Source organism: Moschus berezovskii, chromosome 14 (genome assembly GCF_049115385.1).
Source record: "Moschus berezovskii isolate FMDL1 chromosome 14, NW_MosBer_1.0, whole genome shotgun sequence".
Classification (NCBI taxonomy): Eukaryota; Metazoa; Chordata; class Mammalia; order Artiodactyla; family Moschidae; genus Moschus; species Moschus berezovskii.
Genome location: NC_142473.1, coordinates 4,957,729 through 4,977,067, shown reverse-complemented (window position 1 = coordinate 4,977,067; position 19,339 = coordinate 4,957,729). Strand labels below are relative to the sequence as shown.

The 19,339-nt window shown below is 40.7% G+C and overlaps 1 protein-coding gene across 7 annotated transcripts; it reads right to left on the bottom strand.

Moving 5' to 3' along the window:
* Positions 1 to 1,739: 1,739 nt before the first annotated feature.
* On the bottom strand, positions 1,740 to 18,655 carry MSANTD4 (Myb/SANT DNA binding domain containing 4 with coiled-coils). 7 transcript variants are annotated; one of them, XR_016038955.1, is made up of 6 exons: positions 18,454 to 18,547; positions 14,939 to 15,087; positions 12,484 to 12,585; positions 9,628 to 10,244; positions 6,966 to 9,283; positions 1,740 to 5,751 (listed from the first exon to the last, which is right to left on the bottom strand). XR_016038955.1 is itself a non-coding variant. In XM_055422841.2 (5 exons), the coding sequence occupies exons 4-5, from the start codon at positions 10,087 to 10,089 to the stop codon at positions 8,708 to 8,710; spliced, it is 1,038 nt and encodes a 345-aa protein (XP_055278816.1). In that variant the 5' UTR covers positions 10,090 to 10,244; positions 12,484 to 12,585; positions 14,939 to 15,087; positions 18,508 to 18,655; the 3' UTR covers positions 1,740 to 8,707. The 7 variants fall into 7 exon arrangements, 6 of the variants coding, with proteins under 6 accessions (XP_055278816.1, XP_055278817.1, XP_088698998.1 ...); XM_055422841.2 differs by having other exon boundaries at positions 1,740 to 9,283; positions 18,508 to 18,655; XM_055422842.2 differs by having other exon boundaries at positions 1,740 to 9,283.
* Between the last annotated feature and the right edge of the window lie 684 nt (positions 18,656 to 19,339).

Genomic DNA, 19,339 nt, shown 5'->3' with positions numbered 1-19,339 from the left:
CAGGGACATGGACTGCCTCCACCCTAGCAGTTATGGCCCTATCAGAGTCTTTTTTCGAGCTTCTTGTAGCTGGCCATCAGAAGGCCTCTTTGGCCAGTCTTTCTCTGTAGCTCTGCCTGTTCAAGCATTTAGAGGGCTCCCTTGCCTGGGGTCCTTCTCTGTTGTTGGGCGCATCAGGCACGTAGAGGGGGGCCCCCCCGGCTGGGGTCTTACTCTGTAGATCAGTGCATCAGGTACTTAAACAGGCACGATGGGTGGGGTCCTACTCTGTAGATCAGTGTATCAGGTATTTAAACGGGCACCATGGGTGGGGTCCTACTCTGTAGTTCAGAGCGTCAGGCATTTGGTGGGCCAGCCTCTGTACTGTTCAGCTGTGGATGCCGGCCTGTGGGTGGGAGAGAGACTATGGTGATGGCTCCACCCCCTACGCATGACTCAGCAGTATCACCTTGCTTTCATGCTGCCTGGCTTTCCTCCACAGGCATTTCCCATCACGATCTCCTCCCTCACACCCCCTGGATCCATCTCTACAGTCAACAGCAGCCCTCACCCTGGGATTGCTCCACAGTCCCTAAACTCCAGTTCCCAGCCACCATACCCTCTAGGGTACCTACGACTGCAGCAAGGACTGACCTCATTCCATTTAGGCTGCCACAGATCAGCTGCTTCACTCTTAGCCTTAAATGTTTCTCCTCTGACCCAGACAATTGCCCCGATGTGGGGATCCAACCCCTGCTTCAGTTCCCCCACCCTGAGGGCAGGTCCACTCCTACTAACAATCCTGTTTTTCCCCCTAGCTCTTGCATCATACCGAGTTTTGCGTGGTTCTATACAATATTTAATGCTGGCCAGGAACTCCTGTCCGCTCTCAGCTGGTGTTCTGCATTCACTTCTGTGTCTGAAGGTGTGTTCCTGATGTATCAGTGGAGAGAAAGGTACTCCATATCCACCTATTCCTCTGCCATCTTGTTATTTCTAATGATTCATTTTTTTTAGTGTATAGGATAGGCTACCATGAAGTCATTATATTGATTACACTAAGCTAGCATTTCACTTTTCACTTTCATGCATTGGAGAAGGAAATGGCAACCCACTCCAGTGTTCTTGCCTGGAGAATCCCAGGGATGGGGGAGCCTGGTGGGCTGCCGTCTATGGGGTCACACAGAGTCAGACATGACTGAAGCAACTTAGCAGCAGCAGAAGCAGCAGCACAAAGCAATCACATTACTGCTTCTTTATTATCAATATATTATACCTGTAAATAAATTAATTTTTCACATAATCTTTACATTTTTTATATCCAGTACTAATACACACAATATCTAGTGATTTCTATCATATAAGACAATATGGATGGAGATACTGCCAAGACAGATAATTCATCTTGTATGTAGATGATATAAACGTAAGGTATAGATAAATACAATGTAGTACTGTTAAATGTTATTTTTTTTCTCATGATTTTCTTAATAACATTTTCTTTTCTCTAGCTTACTCTATTGTAAGAATACAGAACATAATACATGTATAAAATATGTTAACCAACTGTTTATGTTATCAGTAAAGCTTCCAGTCAAGAGTAGGTTATTAGTAAAGTTTTCAGGGAGTCAAAAAGTATATGCAAATTTTCAGCTGCATGGGCAGAGGAGTGAATGCCCCTAACCTCCACTAACATTTAAGTGGTCATCTGTATTTAAAAAATTAATTTATCAGGGGGAAGTATAATGTTAAAGCAAATGTAGAACAAACCAATTAAAATATTTTTTATTTCAAAAAATTAAGGAGAGATAGGAAAGGTAGCTATCAATTTAAAATATTCCAGAAACACTATGATCTGCTTCTATTTTCAGGATTAAATGACAAAGCATGAAGAGGTAGAAAAATGAAAATAGACAAAGTAATTTAAAAAAAAACGGACAAATTAGGTAGAAAACAAAAGTAAAGAATTCTCTTCAGTTACAGACTAATGTGCTTAATTTACCAGAAAAAGCCTTAGAGCGCACTTTGTTTTTCTGCAAATTTATGGCCCCTATCTTCATTAAAATCAGCATCCTTACAAAAGATATTCTTCATGACCAGAATGACAATATAATTTAATGCCCATATTAGGGTATTTCTGTCTAGAACAAATGCTAAACCAGATAAACTACTAATACCACTGATATAATCAGGAGCATCCAGATAAACCAGAATGGCCATGTAGTAGATTATGAGAATGAACACAAATCCTCACTCCTCTCTGTACCCATTTCTTTTCAGAAAGACTTTGAGTTCAATCGGTCCCTCAGTCATATCCGACTCTTTGCGACCCCATGAACCGCAGCACTCCAGGACTCCCTGCCCATCACCAACTCCCAGAGTCTACCCAAACTCATGTCCATTGAGTTGGTGATGCCATCCAATCATCTCATCCTCTGTCGTCCCCTTTTCCTCCTGCCCTCATGCCGGGAGCCAGCACGCAAGACCCCACCCATGACAAGGTCATGAGGAGAAGACCTGACAAGCAAGGCAGATCAGGACTTCACGGAATTCAAAAGGCTGCCCCAGTGCTCACCTTAAAGATGGTATCTGTCTTTTCGATGCTTATCTTTCTGACTGCTGTCTTTCTGACTGCTCCTTAACTTCTGTGACACAGGCAGAAGGCCTTCCCCGTTCTCTTTCCAAATGGAATCAACTTGTTTATGCCCTTGGTACGAATGCACATGATTGCTCACAACACCGTAATCATAAATAGCATAAAGAACCTGATCACACAAAAAGCCCTAATACGCGCAGAGCCCTTCGGGTGGGGGAGGGGGGGGTAAAGAAGCCCTATTAGAAAACATAAAAAATATTATTCTAGAAATTGTTACTGAATCAACATTTGCCTGCTGTGTTTTTGCTCTTGATGTAGAAACTATTGTTGATATAGTTAGAATTTAGAAAAATAAGAGTTTAGCCCTAGTGTAGAAACAAGACAATCGTTAATATTCAAACAGGAGTGCTAGGCAGAGGCTGCCTCACCGGAACCATAGTCTGTGTGTAGTAACTAGAAAGAACTGACCATTGTGTTAAATCTCTGCTGCTGCTGCTGCTAAGTCGCTTCAGTCGTGTCCGACTCTGTGCGACCCCATAGATGGCAGCCCACCAGGCTCCCCCATCCCTGGGATTCTCCAGGCAAGAACACTGGAGTGGGTTGCCATTTCCTTCTCCACTATGCCGCAAATAGATGGGGAAACAGTGGAAACAGTGTCAGACTTTATTTTTTTGAGCTCCAAAATCACTGTGGATGCCGATTGCAGCCATGAAATTAAAAGACGTTTACTCCTTGGAAGGAAAGTTATGACCAACCTAGATAGTGTATTAAAAAGCAGAGACATTACTTTGCCAACCAAGGTCCATCTAGTCAAGGCTATGGTTTTTCCAGTGGTCATGTATGGATGTGAGAGTTGGACTGTGAAGAAAGCTGATCGCCGAAGAATTGATGCTTTTGAACTGTGGTGCTGGAGAAGACTCTTGAGAGTCCCTTGGACTGCAAGGAGATCCAACCAGTCCATTCTAAAGGAGATCAATCCTGGGTGTTCATTGGAAGGACTGATGCTAAAGCTGAAACTGCAATACTTTGGCCACCTCATGTGATGCACTGACTCACTGGAAAGGACTCTGATGCTGGGAGGGATTGGGGGCGGGAGGAGAAGGGGACGACAGAGAATGAGATGGCTGGATGGCATCACCGACTCGATGGACATGAGTTTGAGTGAACTCTGGGAGTTGGTGATGGACAGGGAGGCCTGGCGTGCTGTGATTCATGGGATCGCAAAGAGTCGGACACCACTGAGAGACTGAACTGAACTGATGCTGCAACTTTACCTTACGAGACTGCAACTTTTCTCTTTTTGTTTAGTTCAAGGCAAGTGGAAAAATAAGAATAGCTTACAAAACATGGCTTTGCATTCACCTAGCTTGTAAGAAAAGGTCATAAGATGTTAATAGGCCCCAAGGCCAGAAGATAATGTACTAAAATCTATTATAGATAAGACTCTCATAAACAAAGAATATGCGGGTAACATTCTGGTTTTGTAAAGGGCAAACTGATGTAATGTTGAGCTGACTTTGTTCACTCCCCTTTAGAATTGTACTAGTTTAGGGTATATAAACACTGATGTAGAAAAAATAAATTAGTCTTGATTCTGCACTCAACCAAGACTCGACTCGCTTTCTTTTCTTCGCCAAAGCCGCTCATCCTGAGGGTATCCCTGGACTCTGTCGAGGCACCCTCAATCTTTCCCAGCCTCAGGGTCTTTTAGTAAGTAAGTCAGCTCTTCGCATCAGGAGGCCAAAGTACTGGAGTTTCAGCTTCAACATCAGTTCTTCCAATGAACATCCAGGACTGATCTCCTTTAGCATGGACTGTTGGATCTCCTTGCAGTCCAATGGATTCTCAAGGAGTCGTCTCCAACAACACAGTTCAAAAGCATCAATTCTTCTGCACTCAGCTTTCTTTAAACTCCAACTCTCATATCCATACATGACTACTGGAAAAATCATAGCCTTGACTAGACGAACCTTTGTTGACAAAGTAATGTCTCTGCTTTTTAATATGCTGTCTAGGTTGGTCATAACTTTCCTTCCAAGGAGTAAGCGTCTTTTAATTTAGCTGCAATCAGCTGCAATCAGCATCTGCAGTGATTCTGGAGCCCAGAAAAATAAAGTCAGCCACTGTTTCCACTGTTTCCCCATCTATTTCCCATGAAGTGATGGGAACAGATGCCATTAGTTTTCTGAATGTTGAGCTTTAAGCCAACTTTTTCACTCTCCTCTTTCACTTTCATCAAGAGGCTCTTTAGTTCTTCACTTTCTGCCATAAGGGTGGTGTCATCTGCATGTCTGAGGTTATTGATATTTCTCTCGGCTTTCTTGATTCCAGCTTGTGCTTCTTCCAGCCCAGCGTTTCTCATGATGTACTCTGCATATAAGTTAAATAAGCAGGGTGACAGTATACAACCTTGACATACTCCTTTTCCTATTTGGAACCAGTCTGTTGTTCCATGTCCAGTTCTAACTGTTGCTTCCTGACCTGCATACAGGTTTCTCAAGAGGCAGGTCAGGTGGTCTGGTATTCCCATCTCTTTCAGAATGTTCCATAGTTTATTGTGATCCACACAGTCAAAGGCGTTGGCATAGTCAATAAAGCAGAAATGATGTTTTTCTGGAACTCTCTTGCGTTTTCAAAGATCCAGCAGATGTTTTCGATTTGATCTCTGCTTCCTCAGCTCTGCATATCAAAAGGTGACACTCTCCCCCACTTTTCAACTGTCGTATGACCCAGTGATTTGTTTTGGCCAATATCATGCAGCAGAAGTGAAGTGCCAGTCCTGAGCCTTGGCCTCAAATCACCTTGAGCATCAATTCTTTCCTTCTTGAACTCCTGCTATCCCCACTAAAATAAGCCTTGTTAGGTGATTAAACACCGCAAGAGAGCTGAGACAAACCCCTCACCCCGAACCAATATCCAGTTAACACCCCCAGAAGCTGAACAGCCTAGCCAACCTGCAGCTGACCATAAGAACCCAGCCAAGATCAGAACCACCCAAATGAGTTCAGCCTAATTGCCTCTAAAATCATAAGCAACATGAGTCAGTTAGTTTCGGAGTGGTTTATTACACAGAAACAGCTAATTAAAATGATTTTGAGCTCCAAATCTCTGCAAATGGTGACTGCAGCCATGAAATTAAAAGACACTTGCTCCTTGGAAGAAAAGCTATGACAAACCTAGACAGCAAAGTAAAAAGCAGAGACATCACTTAGCCAACAAAGGTACATATAGTCAAAGCTATGATTTTTCCAGTAGTCATGTACAGCTATGAGAGTTGGACAATAAAGAAGACTAAGCACCAAAGAATTTGCTTTCGAAATGTGGTGCTCGAGAAGACTCTTGAGTGTCCCTTGAACGACAAAGATATCAAACCAATCAATCCTAAAGGAAGTCAACCCTGAATATTCATTGAAAGGACCGATGCTGAAGCTCCAATACTTTGGCCACCTGATGCAAAGAGCCATCTCACTGGAAAAGACCCTGATGCTGGGAAAGATTGAAGGCAGGAGGAGAAGGGAGAGACAGAGGATGAGATGGTTGGATGGCATCACTGACTCAACGGACATGAGTTTGAGTACTCTCCTGGAGATAGTGAAGGACTTGGAAGCCTGGTGTGCTGCAGTTCATGGGGGTCACAAAAAAGTCAGACATGACTTAGTGACTGAACAACAGCAACAACAAATTACACAGAAACAGCTAACTAAAATGACTCACTCCAAGTATGCCTACCACTTCAGAAATGCAGCAATGAAGTTTCCTACTACAGTGAACCAACTGAATCCATCTATACCTGGGACAGTGTTAAGAAGTTCAAAGCTCTTCAGCCAAAGCCCTGGAAGGTAGTAAGCTGATGCCTCTTTTCTTTTAGGTCTCTTACTTCTAGGAACCAAGAATGCTCCATACGTAAATAATACTGGCTATCTTCAATGCTTACTTCTATGAAGTTAAAAATCTATTTATCTTAAATGTTAGCACTAATATCAACTTGCCTTTAAAATAGCATTTTACTTTACATATTATTAACAAAAAAAGAACTATGAAGCATATGCAGAGCAGATATCATTACACTCATTTTACAGATGAGGAAATCAAATCATAGTGTAAGTTAAATGATTTTCACAAGGAGCAAGTAACCAAGCTACAATACTTATAACTACATCTATAAACTTTCAGTACTCCTTCTCCTTAGAGCTTTTATGCTAAAATCTTGGGTCAGTATTGGCATATCACTTTTTAATGTATTCTTTAATTAAACTGATGAAGTACTGTTCCCTTTCTCATAAAAGTCAGGCCAAAATGACTTAAGGCTTGTTTTAAGAAACAAAATAATGCATGAATAGCACATAGCATAATCCCTAACACAAATGTTAGGCCCTTTGCCCCCACTCACCATGATAAAGCTCTCTTCCAGCCTTGACAACCTTGACACTCACGGCATAGAGCATCACTTGAAATGACAAATGTTCACACAATTAGTATTGGCAAATTCATTTCTATGGTAGAAGCATTTATTTCAATTATACAAAAATAACACTATTCCAAACTCAAGGTAACTAAGATGTATATTTTTGCCTTATATACCCATACTCAAATGTAACATATGGTTTCAAGACATTCTTAAATTAACAAGAATCAATTTAGAATCAAAGTAGTATCTGTCAATATAAGAGACGTGCTAAGGCTACATATACGGGAAATGGGAAAATACAAAATGATCTCATGCAGTGATTCTCAACTTTAGTGTGCTTCAGAATCATCTGGACAGTGGAAAAATTACCTTTAGGAGACTGAAGGCAAATCACCAGATTAAGTAAACCCTCAAGTCTCAGAATACCAAAACGACTGACTAAAGATACAAACTTTGTTTCACAGGGAGGAACAAAGACAAAATGCATCATGATATATGAAATCAGTCATTTAAGTGAAGTGTGAATTCTCTAAGCCTCAGGTTCAGGAATACTACTACTCTCAAGACTTTTTCTACAGATTAGGTCAGATAGTGTGCAATAGTGCTTCCCTAATTCATAATACACCACTACTATCATTATTTCATCACCATCATTACTATTTGATACAGAGGACATTCTCCCCCACCCCCAATCCCAGTTCCAAATAGCTATTATCTATTTTCAAAATCAAACGACCACTTACGGAGTTCCAGCTCATTGTCTACTGGCACCATTTTTAAACTGGTAACATTCTTACTAGCTTCAACCAAGTATATTAAGATTTCAGTACATGGTTGAAATGACAATTTTTGTCTAAACTACTGGCTTAGTCAATGGAGTCACAGAAGAAAGTGTAAAGCTTACAAAAATGTATGCTGTTTCTAAAGCACCAAAGGCTAAATGAATGAACTGTTTTGGAAAATAACCCACTTTAGACAACCTCTGATGTTGCCTATATTGTTTTCTGACTGTCACATTATATATGGATGGAAACAAAGGAATAAAACATCTATAATCTTCATCATACCTATACAGTACTGTTTCATAGCAAAAGTTTTGGGCCATTTAAATAATTCCCACATAAATATCTGCGGTTTTAACATTCTGAAACTGAAACATAGCTAAAGAGGTGCTCAGTCAGGCTAAGACAGGGTTCTTCAACTTCAGCAATATTGATATTTTGAGTTTGATCATTCTTTTTTGGGGAGGGGGGGAGGGTGGAAACTGTCCTGTGTATTGCAGGATGTAGGCATCCCTAGCCTCTATCTACTACATGCCAGTAGCAATGTGCCCAACTTTCCAATTCTGACAACCAAAATGTGTCGCCAGACATTACCAAATGTCTTTGGGGGGAGGGGGCAAAGTCACCCCCAGTTGACAACTACTGAGCTAGAGTTTTATACAGACATAATTGTAAACTCTTGAGTCCATAGATTATACAAGACTGTGTGTAATTTCTCTAATTTAAAGAGTATAGTACAACAATTTCTGCTATACTGTTTATGCTAGGGCACATAGTTTTCATAGAAGACTTAAGCATATAATTACCCACAAATAATCTTTTTCCTACTGAAAACACTAATATTAAACAGGGGAAAAAACCAACAATACAGCTAATCCTGCAACCATTTTTAAACCTAAACCTATGGTTTACAAACATTTGATAAATGGAGACCTAGATAAATCATTGCAAGTGTCCTTCCTTCTGAATTCGTAGTCTCTCTTTCTCTACTTGTAAACGTTCCTTTTCAATCTGCAGCTTCTCTGATTCAAATTTCAAAAACTGCAGCCTATCTTTTTCCAGTTGTAAGCGTTCTCTCTCAAGTTTTAACTTCTCAGTTTCTATATCCTGTGGCTGATGTATGGACTTTTCCCCTTGACCAAGTTCACTTTCCAAAGACGGCTTCTCTGAGTTGACTATCTGTAACCTCAGCTTCTCTCTTTCAATCTGCAAACGCTCCTTCTCCAGCTGAAGTCGCTCATGTTCCATGTCTAAATGTCGCAGCCTCTCTTTCTCAATCTGTAGGCGTTCCTTCTCAACCTGCAGTCTTTCAGCCTCAATATCAAGCCTTCGTTTTTCCAATTCTAATTTCTGTTTCTCTATGTTTACAAGCAAATGGGGTTCATCATATGCAGACCTAGACGGTGTTGAGTTTAGAGTAAAAAATTCATCAATGTGGGGGAAATCAGGAAGTTCATTTTCCCTCCTGGAATCTGGTATGACTGATGACAACATTTCTTCTTCCTCTTCAATCTCAAACTAAAAGAGAAAAGTAGTTCTTAGTATTTATTTATATTCATGGTTGTTAATTTGTCTAGGCATTTCTTTAAAGTTTTCTGTACTTGAGCACACAAAACCATTTATTTTGAATTTTGAAAAATATTTACAATTATGTGACATCATTAATAATGTACAGTTAAAAGAGTACATTGAGGTGAGAAGAGATTAATGACGGTAAGATAGTAAAAAATGGAATGACGGTTATGTAGTATTTTTAAGTTAGCTTGAAAATCTGGGAATTTCTTAACTGTTCTTGGTCTATAACAAACTCTCATATCAGAAATGAAGAAATAAAAAGAGGGTTCACATAGGCTAATACTTACTTCAGGACTCTGGGGATCTCTTTCTTCCTCTTCCACCTTGACCTCAGTTAAAGATCCACCTGCATCCCTGAAATCTGCCACATTTTGCCAATCAAAATTTGTATCACTTCGGAATCCAATCTTTTCATCTATCTCTTCAGTGAGAGAGTCATCTAAATCAGATGTGGGAAGGGGAAACCCTGAACCAACTAGCTTAATGTTTGCCTTCATCTTCTTTCTCTTCATAAGGGCTCGCCAGTCAAGGTACCTTCTTTTCACTTCTGTCCCTGTTCTCTGTTCTCCTTCTCCTACAGCATTCACACACTGTGCAATCTCCTCCCAAGCCATTCGCTTCATCACATTAATTGTTGTATTGAGCTGCTTGGAAAAAATTACTTCTTTCCTTTTCGTAATTTCTTTCAAAAGGGTCTGAGTTTCTTGTACACTGAAATTGCTTTTCCTTTTCCTCTTCAATTGCTTCATTTTCTAACTTAAAAGGAGTTTTTACAGTAAGGGAAGATGTGAAAAGAATTTGAGGAATACTACAAAATACAAAAATTAAGGACAATTCCTTGTTAGTACTTTGTTTAAATCAGAGTTTTCCATTCATCTAGTAGCACAGGCAGGCTGGATGATTCCTAAAGAGAAAAAAGTAAAAGTCAATCAACCTGCAACTTTTGCAATATACTTCAATCCAATAAGTTATATAATTTAAAAACAAACAAATGCCCTCTTAATATGGCTCAAAACTGACTACATTTTCTGTCTCTGCCAGCACTACCACAGTCCAAGCTACCATCTTCTCTCACCCAGGCTGCTGTAACAGTTCCTTACTAACTGCCAGTATTCATTCTTGATCTGCTCCCTACTTCTGCTCTCCCCAATTCATCCTCTGTACTCTAACTGCAAAGGCCTTCTTTAAGTCACCCACTGTTGTCAATCTATTTCCCTGTTCAGAGTTTTTGTATACACTATTCCCTCTGACTAGAAAATGGATTGTTCCCTGTTTGACTTACTTAATCCCTCCTCATCTTTCAGCTTGCAGATTCGACATATGCTCCTCAGTGAATCCTCTCCTGACAAGTAAATTACTCATTTTCTTCACCTAAATGTTATACTTGTGCTAATATACAACTAAGAGTGTCTCTTTCCCATTTCACTGTTAATTTCAGGAGACAACAACATTTCTGCTCACCATCATGTCTCCCGAGTGTAGCAGAGATCCTGGCACATGGCAGGCATACATACTATAAACACGTTTGAATGAATAAATGAGTCAACCTGCCAAAGTGACCACTAGATGTTAAAAAGCAAAAAAAAAAAAAAAAAATAAGACAGAGAGGGTGTACCAGAAACATTAGAAAGATAAACTTTTCAGGACCCACCCCAGACCATTTAAATACAGCACTCTGGGGGCAAGATCTGGCAGTCTATGTTTCAATAAGTCTTCCAGATGATCCTAATAAACACTAAAGTTGGAAAACCATGGTGCTGACCCACACCAGTAAAACAAATGCTTTAAACACCTGATTTTCTCACACACTTTGATTTCAAGTTTTATACAAATGTATCTCTTTGGTGGAATCTAAAGCACATTCAGATCCTCAATACAATACCTGGGAAATGTAGTTTTCTGCTATCTAGTACGTCAAGGTTGTATATTGTCACCCTGCTTATTTAACTTATATGCAGAGTACATCATGCAGAATGTTGGGCTGGAAGAAGCACAAGCAGGAATCAAGATTGCCGAGAGAAATATCAATAACCTCAGATATGCAGATGACACCACCCTTATGACAGAAAGTGAAGAGGAACTCAAAAGCCTCTTGATGAAAGTGAAAGAGGAGAGTGAAAAGGTTGCCTTGAAGCTCAACATTCAGAAAACGAAGATCACGGCATCTGGTCCCATCACTTCATGGGAAATAGATGGGGAAACAGTGGAAACAGTATCAGACTTTGTTTTTTTGGGCTCCAAAATCACTGCGGATGCTGATTGCAGCCATGAAACTAAAAGACACTTACTCCTTGGAAGGAAAGTTACGACCAACCTAGATAGTATATTAAAAAGCAGAGACATTACTTTGCCAACAAAGGTCTGTCTAGTCAAGGCTATGGTTTTTCCCATGGTCATGTATGGATGTGAGAGTTGGACTGTGAAGAAAGCTGATCGCCAAAGAATTGATGCTTTTGAACTGTGGTGCTGGAGAAGACTCTTGAGAGTCCCTTGGACTGCAAGGAGATCCAACCAGTCCATTCTGAAGGAGATCAATCCTGGGTGTTCACTGGAAGGACTGATGCTAAAGCTGAAACTGCAATACTTTGGCCACCTCATGCAACGAGTTGACTCACTGGAAAAGACTCTGATGCTGGGAAAGGTTGGGGGCGGGAGAAGGGGACGACGGAGAATGAGATGGCTGGATGGCATCACCGACTCTGTGGACATGAGTTTGAGTGAACTCCGGGAGTTGGTAATGGACAGGGAGGCCTGGAGTCCTGTGATTCATGGGTTCGCAAAGAGTCGGACACGACTGAGCGACTGAACTGAACTGAACCTTTGCATTATGGGAAGGCACACAAACGAACTGGAAAAGAGATTTTAAAAGTGTGTAACGAGGAACAAGGGCTTCCCTGGTGGCTCAGCAGTAAGGAATCTGCCTGTCAATGCAGGAGACATAGAGATGTGGGTTTGATCCCTGGGTTGGGAATATCTCTTGGAGAAGGAAACGGCAACCGATTCCAATTCTTGCTTGAAGAATCCCATGGACAGAGAAGCCTCGTGGTCTACAGTCCATAGCGTCACAAAGTCAGACACGACTGAAGTGACTTTGCATGCACACATTCACACAAACCACGTTTTCTGACTTCAAATTCACTTACTGATCACTGCTACAGAGCTTTTTTTTTCCCTCCTTTTCAAAATGAGAGGGTAGGCTGTTAAGGTGCCTTCCAGCTCTATCACTGTAGGATCATAAACATTTCCTGCCAATAGAAAGAAAAATACCCATATCCATTAAATTCCACGTCCCATCATTAAGTCTGGATAAAGTTCTATATGTAGCCAGAAAACTCTCCAGTTTCAACCAGTTATGTTTCACTCTACCACAGTTTCTTCACTGAAAAACTTTAATATTTGCCAGTTTAAAATTTTACTAGTTGAGTGAAAAATATTTCTCTGGTAATTGACAATATAAATAGTATTTTCTACTGAAGCAAAAGTATAGTAATTAAGGTAACTAAATTTAATCAGTAAATGCACTAATCTTTTGTACCACTGTTTAACCTCTTCTCTCCAGGGCTTAAAAGTGGATACAAATCCCTTATTTCTAAACTCTAATAAAAGTATTTTTTTATTAAGATTTCACTTCTTGTATGCATTTTTTCAGGTTTCCAGTAATACTTGGGAGAAGGCAATGGCAACCCACTCCAGTACTCTTGCCTAGAAAATCCCATGGGTGGAGGAGCCTGGTAGGCTGTAGTCCATGGGGTCGCAAAGAGTCGGACACGACTGAGCGACTTCACTTTCACTTTTCACTTTCATGCATTGGAGAAGGAAATGGCAGACCACTCCAGTGTTCTTGCCTGGAGAATCCCTGAGATGGCGGAGCCTGGTGGGCTACCATCTATGGGGTCGCACAGAGTCGGACACGACTGAAGTGACTTAGCAGCAGCAGTAATACTTATTCAACTGATCTTGTGTAGTAACATCATCAAAAAAAATGCCCGCCAATGCATCTTTTTGTTTCTAACCACTGATGTACAGTAACCATCTCCTGAACTTAAAAGAGCAGAAAATAAACCCTCAAAAAGTCACTGTCAATTTTGTACACCCACAAAAAGGGCAAAGCAGGCAAAAAAAGGGGAAAAAAAAGATTGCAGCAAACTATTCTAAAGCAGGCTTCCAATTACTTGAGACATTTAATAATAAAATTGAAATCCACTAGAATGTATAATCAAATAGTGGCAGCACTTTTGATCCTGTCTTAAGCAAATACTGCCATTATAGTCAAATATAAGCCTCTTGTCACTAGAGTATAAGCAAACATATTCATACATTAAAAAAGCATCAAAACAGGCAGTGGCTCAGTGGTAAAGAATCTGCCTGCCAATAACCCCCTGGAGGAGGAAATGGCAACCCACTCCAGTATTCATGCCTGAAGAATCCCATGGACAGAGGAGCCTGGCAAGTAAGAGTCCATAGGGTTGCAAAGAGTTGGACACGACTGAGCATTAACACATTCAAACGCAGAATGTAATGGTTATAAGCACAGGTTGTGCAGTCAGATGCCTGGTTGGAATCCTGGCATCGCAACTTCCTAGCTGTGTGCCTTAGTTATTTAATTTCCCTACGTGCAATTCCTTTTGTAAAATAATATTATTGCTTCAAAGAGATACTCTAAGGATTAAAGGATTTAGTAAAATACGGAGAATAGTTCCTGGCACACAGCAAGTTAAGTTCACTATTATTGCACGAAAGGTAAATCTCTAAAGGAAGAGAAAGGCCAATGGCCTTTGGTATTGTTCTAGTTCATAGGTCAAGTGGTAAGTCTTTCAGTCTTTATTACTATGCTTTATAACATTAGGAGTATATTGGAGCCTGCTGATATGAGTTGGTGAAGGTCATTGTACACTTCCCAGCTTCATATTCAGTAATGTCATGTTGGGAACTAGAAACTGGCCAAGATCGCAGTATTTACAACACAAAAATGGACAGATGTTACAAACTAGTATGTTTTTCTTTTCAGTGGTCAAGGAGCTGATTTACTAGTATACTTAAAGCTACATGATTTTTTTCATATTTCAAATATTACCTAATAAAAAAATAAGAAAATGGAATATTTTAACATCTGATTCTACAACAGTTTAGTGAACATTCTAGAAGCCTTGTAATTTTAGAGGATTTCATTTAATTAGCACTAACCTAACATTCCTTATGTAATTCAAGTCCTCAGTCGAGCTGGGCAAGTATACTGCTTTTCTCTAGAGGCAACTGAAGAATAATCATGAACTACTATATTTATGGGGCCTCCCTGATGGTTCAGACAGTAAAGAATCTGCCCACAATGCAAGAGACCTGGGTTCGACCCCTGGGTCAGGAAGATCCCCTGGAGAAGGGACTGGCAACCCACTCCAGTATTCTTGCCTGGAGAATTCCAAGGACAGAGGAGCCTGGTGGACTACAGTTCATGGGGTTGCAGAGTCGGACACAACTGAGAGACTAACACTTTCTTTCTTCATTATATTTATAAACAGCATAAAAAAGGAACTGAAGAAAACTGATTTACACATCATTTGCACATCATTAAACAAGCCCCAATATACTTCTCTTTAGTACCTATAGGGCCATTGCATCACATTTCAAAGAATTAGTGCAGTCAAACTTCGTTTCCTCCTTCTTCTACCATTTGCTCCACCCTTAGGAGGATCTAGAAGATGGTATCCCACCTGCACCAAAGGCAGTATCTTCAATACATAACACTGTGCCTAATAGGAAGTAAAAATACAACATAAAATAAAAAAGTTACTGGAGGAGGGGAAAAAGCAGAAAATGAAACAGACAATAACTCAAGTAAGATAAGTTAGCAAAACAAACTGCTACAGGCAAAGTATATATTTAAAAGAAAAAGGCAGCCCAAGTCAATACAGGCAAGAAGCAGTTTATGAAATTAAGTGAAGACCTTAAATTACCTACCCTATAACTATACTAAAGAACATAACAGTTAACAAGTTATACAAAATTCTGAAAAGAATATTTTAAATAAATAGGCTATGAAGAACTACTTAGGCAGTATGACCCAATGAGGAGCAGATTATTAAAAATATATTTTAAAAATGGAATCAGCAGGTCAGATATCCTTAGAAATAGAAAAGATTGCTAAAGTTACATCAAATTCCATATCAAATTAAGGATGACTTTTTGTTTCCAAAAAATACAGAATGTTTCAGATATTTAAATGGCTTCTTGAAGCATTTTAAAAGCACTGTCATATTTAAATGTAGAGGTATGGGAAAAATATAAATATTCAATAAGGGATTAGGTGAATAAATTGCAGTATAGCCACATAATGGAATATAACACCCAATTAGAGTATGAATATGACTTAGCACAACATTATTAGTATGTTAATGCAAGCCAACAAAATCAGAAAAGGAATACGCATGTATGTCTATGTTGTATACATATTCACAGAAGCTCAGTTTTCAACCTAAGCACATTTCTAGACAGAACATGCTATGCTCTACAACAAGTTCACTCACTCTGTCCTCCATCATTCATCAGCTCTAGAGATCACATATATAGTCATTTATCTCAGTCATATAGCTGTTTGTTGGCCTAGCCACATGCTTCCACTAACAGGCTGTTATAATCACTTACTTTACATTAGAAGCAATAATGGATCAAAGACAAATATACTATTTCTAACAAATAATCTATAATCTATTAAAACATATATGCATAAAATTTACATCAAAAACTTATAACAGAGACTATAAATGGAAAGTTTTGAATAGAGACTACCAAGGCTTGTATATTAATTCCACTACTTAGAAGCACTATGATCTGAACACATTATTTAACCTTTTAAACTTATTTCCTAATTTATAAATGGGAAAAATAATAGAATACTACAATGTTTTGAGAAGTAAATGAGACAACCCAAACAAAAAGCTTATAATATCTAAGATATAATAAGCCCTTAACAAATATCAGCTATTATCCACTTCCTAGTATAGTCTGGACACAGTAAATGACTACTTCTCTACTCGATGAATAATATGAATGTAAGAAAAGTGCACAAAGAGAAATACTAACAAAATATCCTGGGTGTTCAGAAGGCGTAATCTTTGGTGGGTTCAAGGAAAGCTGTCAGAAGGAATTGGCATTTGATTTGGAGGGACAGTAATACATGGCAGAAGTATCAGGAATCAAAGTTAAATAACTAGGCTGGGGACAAATGTCAGGTTGGCTTGAAAGGCCCTACTCTTTGCTAAGAAACTTACTGTAAGAAGCAAATATATCTGAAAATTCATATTTTTTTTGAAATTTAAGCAGTATGCCTTTTATATGGAAGCACTGTTACACAAACTATAACATACAAAATACAAGTGCATAATAAACAATGACTGCAGTTGCCAAAAGAATCCTAATTTAGACAAAAATCTGTAATCAGATTTTGCTGCTCTTAGAATGTGAGATCAATTTTGTAATGATAGAAATAACAATCCTCTTAAAACTATGCCTGAGTCAATATATTCTTAAAATTTGGGCAGGAGTTTCTATTATTTGCATATTCTGTGCACCCCCCCCAACAATTTGCAACTCCTTATCTCTATCCTACAAAAGTGGTATCCCTTTGTCCTTGACCTATGTTTCTAACCCTTTGTTCTGTACCAAACTGATGAACTAGTTCACTGATAAAATGCACTTTTTTAAAAAATTTCTGGCTGACAGGCATGGCTTGTGGGAATTTCCCAACCAGGGAATTCTGGGCCACAGCAGTGAAAGCACAGACCCTAACCACTAGACCACTAAGAACTCTTGACAAAATGCATTTGCACTTTAACATATATTTTCTACCTCACTGAAATTAACATCAAAATGTATCTTAGACTTCCAGTCAGTCATGGCTTAATTGTGTGAAAATCTTTGACACCTTCTGATTAATGTAAGATAGTACCCAAATCAAAGCAACCTTGAGTTGATATTTGGTAGCTATGCTTGCATGAACAGAAACTAAGCTATGTTTCCAGGAATTTTTTTCTCTCTTCTCCTTTACATTTTTGTACTCATGTAACCGTTTGGGTTTTCATCATCCATTACCCAATAATTTTACTCAAATATATCAAGCTCCTACTCTGAGCCAGGCACATATTCTTGGTGCTGGGGCTAAATACCTCACAAAATAGTTTAAAAAGCCATTTTAGATGTCAAATACTATCCCTTTTATATTGCTTGTCTTCCATATCTTTACAAAAGGGAATTTAGTAGTTGCAACTTCTAAAAATTCATAGTTCTTCCACACCCAATCACAGAGAACAGCCATTTTCCTGAAATCCCACTTCACAATCATTCTGTATTGGGTGGAAATAGGGGTAAATAGTTCACTTGCATAATCCTTGTGAAGATGGTGTATCACCAAAGGCGTATTACACCTGTGCAATTTTTTTCCAAGGACTAACACTTGAGAATGAAGTTCCTAAATACTGCATGGTAAGACTGAATTAAGAGGTCTAAGGAAAATCGGGCATAAATTCTGGGTCCAAAAATTTTTTTAGGTAAACTCATTAGGTTGTTCAAGAAGAAAAACATCACAAAATCTACAAACTTCCCCAATCCTCTCTGAAGTGGGATTCCCACCTCCCACCAACACCGGGCCCTACTGTCGTCACTATACTCTTAGAGGACATTCAACTCCCTGCCTGTAACTTATGGCAGGTAAATGACTAAAGTTTACTTAAGAGTCCCCTGTTATCACATTAATAAAGTACTTCTCACTCCTATCCTCTCCCTTTGGAACAGCCCCTTGGGAGAATCCAGGAAGGCTCAGTTCCCAGGAGGCCAGCCGGGAGGAGGGGGCGCGCCGCAGGCTCGGCCACAGCCGCGGCTGCACCTGACAGGATACAGGGCAACCTGGAAGAGAGTGCTCGCTCCGCAAATCAGAGCCCTGACAGGGGCCTGGAAACTTTCCCAGCCTTGCTGCAGAGGCCCGGGCCCTCCTCACCCTCCCAGGTCAGACTGCAGCGGCGAATGCTATCTTTCCTGAGCGTTGTGGTCCGCGACGCCGCGAATCCGGGTCCAAAGCCAGCGGCGGGGTGACCGCGGCCTGACGCCGCACCGCTGGCACCTACCGTCCGCGGAGAGGCCGCCCCCCTCACCACCTCTTCCGCGGCACCGCCGCTCACCTGCAGGCCGGGCGGCACCTCCCCGTCGTCGCCTCTGGGGTGTGTGTGGGGCGGGGTGGCAAACAGAGATGCTTTATCAATTCCCCGCCCACAGGCTCGGCCCGCCCCTGCCTCTACTCCACTGGCTGCCGCGGCCGCCGCTCGTCTAACGAGGCTCACCCGTTGGCCCGGAGGACTCTGCCGTTCTGGCTGAGGGCCCGCCCGGGTCCGGCCTCACAATGGAAAGAGCGTCCCAAGCCGTTCCGGGTTAGTGCCCTGACTCCGCCCCCCGTGACTAGGCCTCCCGCCCGAGCTCCTTGGCGCCGGGCCCCGTCAATCTAGAACGCTGTGGGGAAGGATTGGCCCCTCGCGGTCGCTCGCTGCGCCGTTCCGCCCGGTTGGAGCACAGTCAGCTTCATCTCCAAACCGTTGCTGTCCTTGACCCAAACCTGTTAAAGGGGCAAAGAGGAAGTGGGACCCTCGCATTTCCCCAGCTGGTTCCTAACCCAGCATCACCTTCTACTCAGCCAACGGTGACCTAATTTTGCCTCAGTCATTCCCTCTAAAACTACCCCTCCAGAGGTCACTGGTGATTTCCTTGAGGCTAAATCTAGTCATCACTTCTCAGCTCTTATCTTACCTCCTCATAAAATATTTGACTTGTTGACCTATCTTCATTTGATTTCTATAATGCTTCCCCTGGTTTTCCTCCCTCTCAGTTCTCTTCTCTATCCCCTTTGCAATTGCCGAGGCTTTAGCTGCCATCTCAAGTTCTAGTTCTGGTGTTACTAATGGGCCTGTCTTTCCATTGCCTTTGTTCAGGCCTCCATTGAAATCCTCAGTTACATCAGTA

Excerpts from the sequence above, each read along its gene's own strand:
- MSANTD4 (XM_055422841.2), bottom strand. The coding sequence starts at position 10,089 with ATGAAGCAATTGAAGAGGAAAAGGAAAAGCAATTTCAGTGTACAAGAA. Across the intron at positions 9,284-9,627 it reads GAGATCCCCAGAGTCCTGAA|TTTGAGATTGAAGAGGAAGA; the intron begins GTAAGTATTAGC and ends TTTCTCTTTTAG.